The sequence below is a fragment of the Chiloscyllium plagiosum genome, chromosome 9 (genome assembly GCF_004010195.1).
Source record: "Chiloscyllium plagiosum isolate BGI_BamShark_2017 chromosome 9, ASM401019v2, whole genome shotgun sequence".
NCBI classification, from domain to species: Eukaryota; Metazoa; Chordata; class Chondrichthyes; order Orectolobiformes; family Hemiscylliidae; genus Chiloscyllium; species Chiloscyllium plagiosum.
In genome coordinates this window covers 69,395,249-69,405,394 of record NC_057718.1, presented here as the reverse complement: position 1 = coordinate 69,405,394, position 10,146 = coordinate 69,395,249, and the positions used below count along the sequence as shown (strand labels likewise).

The 10,146-nt window shown below is 40.8% G+C and overlaps 1 protein-coding gene across 1 annotated transcript in view; it reads left to right on the top strand.

The window, feature by feature from the left end:
- Positions 1–9,347, top strand: part of fndc1 (fibronectin type III domain containing 1) — a 355,166-nt gene extending 345,819 nt beyond the window's left edge. The window contains exons 21-22 of the mRNA XM_043696167.1: positions 3,405–3,527; positions 7,226–9,347. Coding sequence (XP_043552102.1) covers positions 3,405–3,527; positions 7,226–7,356 — 254 coding nt within the window. The 3' untranslated portion in view covers positions 7,357–9,347. The remainder of the gene's footprint in view (positions 1–3,404; positions 3,528–7,225) is intronic.
- Positions 9,348–10,146: the final 799 nt, after the last annotated feature.

Here is a 10,146-nt window from a genome sequence, read left to right as displayed (position 1 = left end):
TATGAATAGGAAGGGTTTGGAGGGATATGGGCCGAGTGCTGGCAGGTGGGACTAGATTGGGTTGGGATATCTGGTCGGCATAGACGGGTTGGACCGAAGGGTCTGTTTCCATGCTGTACATCTCTATGACTCTATGACCCATCTCTGGACTCATAGCAGAAGCTGTAATGCAAAGATTAGAACAAACAGTCTTACTGCAAATTCAACCCAAACTCTGGGTCAGATATAGATTAGATTAAATTACTTACAGTGTGAACAGGCCCTTCAGCCCAACAAGTCCATATCAACCCGCCAAAGCGCAACCCACCCAGACCCATTCCTCTACATTTACCCCTTCACCTAACACTACAGGCAATTTAGCGTGGCCAATTCACCTAACCTGCACATTTTTGGACTGTGGGAGGAAACCGAAGCACCCGGAGGAAACCCACGCAGACACGGGGAGAATGTACAAACTCCACACAGTCAGTCGCCTGAGGCGGGAATGAAACCGGATCTCTGGCGCTGTGATGCGACAGTGCTAACCACTGTGCCACCGTGCCGCCCACTGTGCCACCATGTGGATAACACCTTTGTAATCATTAAAAACACAGAAATAGAAAACACACACCGGATAATCAATGCCACGCTCACAGGAATCAGATTCACTAGAGAGGAAGAAAAGGACAACCAACTCCCATTCCTAGACGTGATGGTACAGAGAACACCGAACAGAGAATTCACCTCAAAGGTATACAGGAAAGCAACACACACAGACCAAGTCCTGAACTACGAAAGCAACCACCCCAACACACACAAATGAAGTTGCATCAAGACACTGTTCAAAAGGGCCACAACACACTGCAGCACACCAGAACTGCAAAAAGAGGAAGAAAAACGCCTCTACAATGTATTCGCCAAAAACGCATACCCCTGCAATTTCATCAGCAGATTCCTAAGGGAAAGACAACGGAATGAGGACATGCCACAACCCAAAGGATTAGCCGCACTAACATACATCAAGAACATTTCTGAACTGACAGCCAGACTACTGCGATCACTAGGACTCATAACAGCATACAAACCAACAGCCACTCTCAGACAACAACTCACCAGGACAAAGGACCCGATACCCAGCATGAGCAAAACCAACGTAGTATACAAAATCCCATGCAAGGACTGCACAAAACACTACATAGGACAAACAGGAAGACAGCTAATGATCTGTATCCATGAACACCAACTAGCCATGAAATGACATGACCAGCTATCTCTAGTAGCCACACACGCAGATGACAAGCAACATGAGTTCGACTGGGACAACACTACTATTATAGGACAAGCCAAACAGAGAACAGCCAGGGAATTCCTAGAGGCATGGCACTCATCCACAGATTCTATCAACAAACTCATCGACCTGGACCCAATATACCGGCCACTGCAGTGGACAGCTGGAACTGACAACCGGAAGCGGCAGAGACAAACCACTATAAATGCCGGAGGAAACAACACAGAAGCACTTCACAGGAGGCTCCCAAGCACTGAGGATGTCACCTAGACAGGGGACGAAACGTCTGCAACACAAATTCCCAGCTCGGCGAACAGAACCACAACAACGAGCACCCAAGCTACAAATCTTCTCTCAAACTCTGAATGTTTTTCATTCTTGTTGGTCCCTCACCACCTGCTACAGACGCAATCTAGCAGCTATGTCCTTCAGAACATGACCAGCTCAATCAGTAGTACTGCCGCCAAGCCACTCTTGGTGATGGACATTGAAATTTCCCACCCAGAGTACATTTTGTGCCCTTGCCATCCTCAGTGTTTCCTCTAAATATTGTTCAACATAGAGGAGTGCTGATTCATCAGCTAAGGAAGGATGGTATGTGGTAATCAGCAGAACGTTCCTTGCCTATGTTTAACTTGAAGCCATGACACTTCATGAGGCTCAGAGTCAATGTTGAGGATTCCTAGAGCCCCGCCTTCCTAACTGTGCCACCACCTCTGCGGGGTCTATCCTGTCATTGTGACAAGACGTATTGAGGGATGGTAGTGGGGGATGGTAATGGTGGTGTCTGGGGCATTGTCTGTGAAGTAGGATTCCCCGTGCATGACTATGTCAGGCTGTTGTTTGATTAGTCTGTGAAACAGCTATCCCAATTTTGGTACTGGCCTCCAGATGTTAGTACGGAGGTCTTTGCAGGGTCAACAGGGCTGTTTCTGCCATTGCCTTTTCTGATACCTAGGTCGATGTCAGGTGATCCGTCCAGTTTCACCTCTTTGAGACTTGTTCACAATTGGTACAACTGATTGGCTTGCTAGGCTATTTCAGAGGAGTATTGAGTGCCAACCACATTGCTATTGGGTCTGGAGTCACTTGAAGGTCAGATCAGGTAAGAATAGCAGATTTCCTTCCCTGAGCAACATTAGTGAACCAGATGGGTTTTTCTGATAATTGACAATGATTTTATGGTCATCAGTAGACTCTTGAAGCCAGGCTTTTTGGATTAGAGGTACTACACCATTAAAGCCTGCCCACACTTACCTTATATACTTGTCCTTTGACAACAGCTATCAAAGTGGCTGTTGGGCATATAATTTCAGAATATGGCAGGTAACTGCTGTGAAACATGGGTGTGGTCTACTTTCCCCTGACAGTTCCACACTATGCAAGAACTGTCAGATTAGAAGTACGGCTCCACATTTGAGGGAGACCTGAACAGAATCACCTTTCCAGAATGTGGAGCTCCTTTCTTATATGAAGAAAAAGGAAGTCCAGAGTGGCAGTCTACTCGCAATTGCCATTACCTGAAAAATCTGGCCCGTGGTTCTTAGAAGTGCAGAGGGGAATAGATGGATGAGCAAGATTGGATCAAAAGTCTTAGCCTGCTTGTAAGTGATACTAAAATAATGTTACAAAAAGGGTAGAGAATCCACATTTAGCCAGTTCCTCTGTTGGTTTGCACATGATTGCATATAACAAAATTTCACAATATAGATTTCTGTGGAGAATTTCGAATCGTGTTCTATTGTTACCATGCCAGTTTTGCACCTTGAAACATATACAAGAACAGTAAAGGATGGATTACTTTTCTTTGCTCACTTTTTGCAAGTCTTCAAGTTTTTCACTTTTCAGCATGATGACAAAGATGGAATGGAGAGCTGACTTTGTATTAAGAAGAACATGCCAGACCTCTGGGACTATCAATCTCCTACTCTGTGTCTCAGCTAATCGCCAAGACTTATTTACACATGTTCATGTATTTGTGAAGATGATGGGGCTATGAAGATTTTCTAGTCTCAGTTTGATGGTTTCAATTCAACTAAACAGTTTAAAACTATTCCAACACATGTATCGTAAATTGAACTCTTTGTCTGTGCCAACACAATTGTCAGAGTCACTTATACTTCCTCATCTCTTCCAGATATGTTTTACAGCATTGCTGATGCTTGGGGAAAAGGGGAGGACCACTGCCAATTTGTTGATTCATTTCTGGAAGGAAGGACAGGAACGCATGAGTATCCAGAATCTCTGCCAATCATCCCAGGTAATCACAAAAATTGTGGAGAACAAATTTTTTTTGAGAGAATGCACTAATTACACTGACCTGGTGTGTAAAAATATTCAGATTTTGTGATGAGTCTTTATAGCTATGATTTTTAAGTTACTTTATGGATGCCAGTTATGAATGTATTAGAATGGAATGATGTATGTTCATGTTCAATCCCTGCATTACCATCATGATAATCTTTGCTAGTCAAATACTCGTTACCTGGTGACCAACCCAAGAGAGTGACTACAGATATGGTCTGATCTTACCATCCACTTAGTTTATGGTCTGGAATTCTTTATATGTAAATTTAGCAACATAAAGATGTATAGCTATATTTGTATTACAGCATCAGTAGCATTTAAATTAGATACGTTTTTAGATAATCAGTGTTGAACTAAAAAAATGAGATGTGGGAAATAGCCAATGTGTTTTCGAGCATGGAAGCAGACCCCTCAGTCCAACCAGTCCATGTTGACCATAATCCCAAACTAAACTTGTCCCCTCCTGCCTGTGTCTAGCCCATATCCCTCCAAACCTTTCCTGTTCATGTACTTATCCAAATATTTTTTAAGGAGAAAGTGAGGTCTGCAGTTGCTGGAGATCAAAGTTGAAACTTTATTGCTGGAACAGCACAGCAGGTCAGGCAGCATCCAGGGAACAGGAGATTCGACGTTTCGGGCACAGGCCTGAAGAAGGGCCTGTGCCCGAAACGTCGAATCTCCTGTTCCCTGGATGCTGCCTGACCTGCTGTGCTGTTCCAGCAATAAAGCTTCAACAAATATTTTTTAAACATTGTATTGTACCCCCATCTATCACTTCCTCAGGAAATTGATTCCATACGTGAACCACCCTCTGTGTAAAAGATTTGCCCCTCATGATGCTTTTAAATCTCTCTCAGTTTCACCTTAAAAATATGCCCCCTAGTCTTGAAATCCCCCATCCTAGGGGGAAGACAACTACCATTAACCACATTAACCATTATCTATACCCCTCATTATTTTATAAACTTCTATACGGTCTCCTCTCAACCTCGCACTCTCCAGTGAAAATATGTCCCAGTCGATCCACCTTTTTTTTAAGAACTCAAACCTTCCATACCCAGCAACACCTCAATAAATCGCTTCTGGACCCTCTCCAACTTGATAATGTCCTTCCTATAAGTGGGTGACCAGAACTGGACACAGAATCCCAGAAGAGGTCTCACCAATGTCCCATGCAACCTCACTTCCCAACTCCTTTACTCAAAGAACTGAGCAATGAAGGCAAGCGTGATAAACACATTTTTAACCACCCTGTCTAAACGTGACATAAACTTCAAAGAATTATGTAACTGCAGCCCTAGGTCCCTCTGTTCTATCCAGGGCTCTCTCATTAAGTGTATAAGCCCTACCCTGCTTTGTTGTACCAAAATGCAATACCTTGGATTGAACTCCATTTCAACTCTTTGACCCATTTGAACAAGATCCCTTCTTCACTGTCTACTGTGTCACCAATTTTGGTGTCGTCCACAAGTTTACTAACCATGCCTCCCATATTCTCATTCAAATCATTTATAAATGACAAACAAAATAGAACCCAGAACCAATGCCTGTAGAACATCACTGGCCACAGGCCACCAGTCTGAAGAGCAATCCTCCACCACCACTCTCTGTCTCCTGCCATTAAACCAATTATATATTCAATTGGCAAATTCACCCTGAATCTCATGTGATGTAACTTTACTAATTAGTCTACCACACACATCCTTGTTGAATGCTTTACTAAAGTAAACAATGTCGACTGCTCTGCCATCATCAATCTCTTTGGTAACTCTCTCAAAAAACTCAAACAGGTTTGTGAGACATGATTTTCCTTGTACAAAGCCATGCTGACTATCCCTAATCAATTTTTGCCTTTCCAAATGTCCATAAATCCTATCTTTTATAATTACCTCCAACAACTTACCTACAACCGAAGTCAGACTCACAGGTCCATAGTTCCCTGGTTTCTCCTTACAACCTTTCTGAAACAAATGTAAAACATTAGCCACCCTCCAGTCATCAGACACCCCACCTGTAGTTATACATGATACAAATATTTCTGCAAAAGGTCTTGCAATTTCCTCCCTTACTTCACACAACATTTTGGGATACATTAGATCAGGTCCTGGAGATTTATCCATCTCTATGGGCGGCACGGTGGCACAGTGCTTAGCACTGCTGCCTCACAGTGCCAGGGACCTGGGTTCAATTCCCACCTCGGGCAACTGTCTGTGTAGAGTTTGCACATTGTCTGCGTGGGTTTCTTCCAGGTGCTCCGGTTTCCTCCCACAGTCCCAAGATGTGCAGGTTAGGCAAATTGGCCATGCTAAATTGCCCATTGTGTTAGGTGAAGGGGTAAATGTAAGGGAATGGGTCTGGGTGGGTTGCTCTTCGGAGGGTCGGTGAGGACTTATTGGGCTGAAGGGCCTGTTTCCACACTAAGTTCCTCCTGATGTTCCTTTTCTGTAATGTGAACTGTTTTTAAAACATCAAAGTTTATTTCCCTACATTTCTTTCTCCACAGTAAAAACAATGTGAGATATTCATTTAGTATCTCTCCCATTTCCTAAGGTTCAACGCAAAGACAACCTCCTTGATCTTTAAGAGGTCTACCCTCTCGTTAGTTAGCCTCTTGCTCTTAATGTATTTGTCAAATCTCTTTGGATCTGTGGAGAGAGAGAGTGTGTGTTAACTTTTCAGATCAATGACTTCTCATCAGAATTGGGAATAATTAAAATTGCAAAAGTTTTAAGCAGGTGAAATGGGAAAGGATAGAGACATAACAAAAGTGGGGGGTCTCTGATAGAGTGGTTGAATGACAAAACAGTCTTGCATATTTAAAAGAGAGCTATATTTCATTTATAGAGTCACAGAGTTTTACAGCATTGAAACAGACCCTTTGGTTCAACTAGTTCATGCCAACCATGTTCTCAAACTAAACTAGTCCCACATGTCTGTATATAGCCCATATCCCTCCAAACCTTTCCTGTTCACATATTTATCCAAATTTCTTTTCAATGTTGTAACTATACCTGCATCCACCACTTCCTCTGGCAGTTCATTCCAGACACTAACCACTCTGTGTAAAAACATTGTCTCTCATGTCCTTTTTAAATCTTTCTCCTCCCACCTTAAAAATATGCCCCCTAGTTTTAAACTTCCCACCTTAGGGAAAAGACCTTGAAGTAAATAAGTTTGAGACAGGGTGTGAATAGCAACATGATGTACAGCGAGCATCTTTAAATCGAGGGGAAAACTAGACAAAGACCAAAACATGCAAAGAAAACAAAATTGCAGTGATTAAGGGTTGAAATTTTTCAATTCATTGTTACATCTGAAAGGTTCTGAGATATCTAAACTAATGATGAGGTTCTGTTTCTCAAACACCTGTTGAGTTTCACTGGAATACTTGGCTCACAACCACCTTCTCAAGGACAAACCTGAAATCGGCAATAAATATTGGTGTGATGAGCACCACCACATCCCTTAAAATGAATAAATAAACACTGCCGAAGGCTAAGGCCAGAGAGATCTTTTGTTTCAGATTGTAGCATCTACAGTACTTTGTCTTAACAAAATTGTAAAAATAAGAAATTTTAAAAAACAGTTAAAAATAATTAAATTTAATACCATTTAATTCAATAACTGATTTGTGATATGGATTTTTTTTAGGTTATTATCGGAGTTATCGCCAAGAGCCAGTGTCATTTGGCCTGATTGGTGGATTTGGGAAATTTGGTGGGACATCTAATTATTACGTGGGATGGTATGAGTGTGGTGTGCCTATTCCTGGAAAATGGTAATGAAATTGTCCTTTGAAAGATATAACAACTTGATTCACATTTGAGCTGAATTAAGAGAGTATTGAGAGAGTACCTTGTTCTTGAATACTGGACAATGTGTCGAATTATCAAGATTATTTTCGCACGATTTCAAAGACTGTTTGTTCCACAATCTTACTGGAATATGCAACATATTCTTTTTAATATATACATGGAGGACCAGGGCTTAAAATAAACATGCCTGATATCATTGCACTCACTTGTGGTGGTTCCATTTTCTACAGTAGGTAAGGAAATGCTGAAAGAATCAACCAATCAAAACTCTGCTGACATGAGACAAATCATTCCTTGAAATTCCGTCTCAGCATTTAAACGGCCTCTGTGAACTGCACTTAATGCAAAATCATCAAGTCTTCCAAGATAAATCTGTCAGGGCATTGAACTGAAAGATTTTGTTAAGAATCATATTGGACTAGGAGAGGAAATTCAACATGTTTTATAAAATAGTTTTCTTTAAAAGTTGCCACTGAAAATTTTAAACTTGAACTTTTGAACTTTCCTTTTTTTTTTCTCTTGTCATTTACTACTCCACCTGCAAATTGTAGAGAATTTTTCTCTGTTGCTATTTTTCCATTAATCAACATGGCAAATGGTCTATGTTCATTAGTAAGTTTTCCAAGGTGCATATTAATCTACTACATAGGTTAAAAATGGTAAGTCTCAGGCAACTAATGTATTGCTTTATGTTCCCTGCAATGCCAGATTGCATATATGTTCTACTTGTGCATTTTCTTTCAGACATACTAAACAATTTAGCCTATTATAAGCCTCGATTGACATATTATGAAGATCTGTATCCAATTGATTCACTTACTGGAGATGAAACCAGTTCAATTTGGCATTCCATCACTACTTTTCACCAATTTGCAATAGAAACCTATTACCACATGCCAATCTTGATAATGTACCTCTGTAGTGCTAATTTTCATCTACTCTTTCTAACTAACTTACAAAGTTCAAAGTATTTAGGAAGTGTATTTCTCACATCAGTAAAATCTATTACCTTGGAAGGAATTCAAGAAAAGTATTTTTTATAAAAACAAAATTCTCTGGATTGATTAGACTTTAACTATTCCACCAGAGTAAAGGGAGTTTTGCTTAATTTATTCCTGCACAGTTCCTTGGTGCAATTTTTTTGTGTTTGTGCAGTATTATAAAATACAGACTTTTTGCGCAGGCGCAATGGATTAATGCTGTTTTGAAATGGTACCATATGGAACAGTGTAGTGAAATGGAATAAGTTTTAACTCCTTGTCAACCAAACTACTGCGCTGGCGCAAACAAATGCAACATTTGAGTGAATTTGCTAATTGCAAGTTCCTGGCAAATAGCCACACTTCACGGGAATGCATTCAGCGATAGAGCTATGTCAGTATAGTGCTTGTTTTCCCATTCCAACATTTTAAAGCATGGCTTCTCATTGGAAGCATTGTATCAGGGAATTTAGCCTACTATCCTGATGTGCATTTTATTAAATATTATTTTGATTAAATATGCAAATTAAACTCCTTTAAAAATAGAAATGTTTTCTTGTATAATGTGTATTTTATAGCAAAAAGGTCAGTTTAAAAAGCATATTTAAATGGAATTTGGGAATTTCAAACACAAGCCTTTTCTGCTTTTCCAACATTCCATAGTGTGGTTTGTAAACGTAATCATACATTTAACCAATCATTGTGCCAAACCTGTTACTTGTGTTGCATCTGAAAAATTTTGTGCTTTTTAAAAAGAATGAGAAAGTCAGCTGAAAATTGTAGTTTGCATGTTGTATTAAAAAAAAGTTCTTTACTTATTATCTGCACCAAAGCAATGAATCACTGCAAATTGGCTGTTGTATTAATGAAGTCTTAGGATTTCGCAAGCAATATATGTTATCAGAAATGTATCTTGTGCTTTTGGCTCTGATCATTGAATTGATATGACACGATTTAAACTTGTTTTGCATCACAACACTTTGTGTGTCAAGATTGTCTCTCATTTGATCAACAACATTCACCAGCATTTCTAACTCCATAGCCTGGATTTTGACTTGATTGTTCGTAAGACCATGACCTGCCAGAGTTGAACAGAAAGGCATGGGAATCTGGAAGTCAAGAATCTATTGCAAGCTGTGAAGTCTAAAAGCCAAGCCTTTGCTGTCTGGTTGATGGACTTCACCACTAGTTGGAGTGGCAACTGATCAGTAAAGGTAGCAGGACTGGGTATGTCTGTGCCAAAGCTATTGAAGATAGGGTGGAGGGTAAGGGGGCCTTTTGAAGAGGGTGGACAATCACAAGAGGGGGCGAATTGGTGATAATCATTGTCCCCAGTGGAGTGGGTTTCCCAGAGAATCTGCTGATTTCAGGTTCACTGGGAGGTGAGGTCAAAGGTCTGGGGAGGGATACACATAGAACATAGAACAGTACAGTACAGCACAGAACAGGCCCTTCAGCTCAGGATGTTGTGCCGACCATTGATCCTCATGTAAGGTAAACCTAATGCACGAACCCTCAAATTTCTGTGACCATATGCATGTCCAGCAGTCTCTTAAATATCCCCAATGACCTCGCTTCCACAACTGCTGCTGGCAACGCATTCCATGCTCTCACAACTCTCTGCATAAAGAACCCGCCTCTGACATCCCCTTTATACTTTCCGCCAAACAGCTTAAAACTATGACCCCCTCATGTTAACAATTTCTGCCCTGGGAAAAAGTCTCTGGCTATCAACTCTATCTATGCCTTTCATTATCTTGTACACCTCAATTAGGTC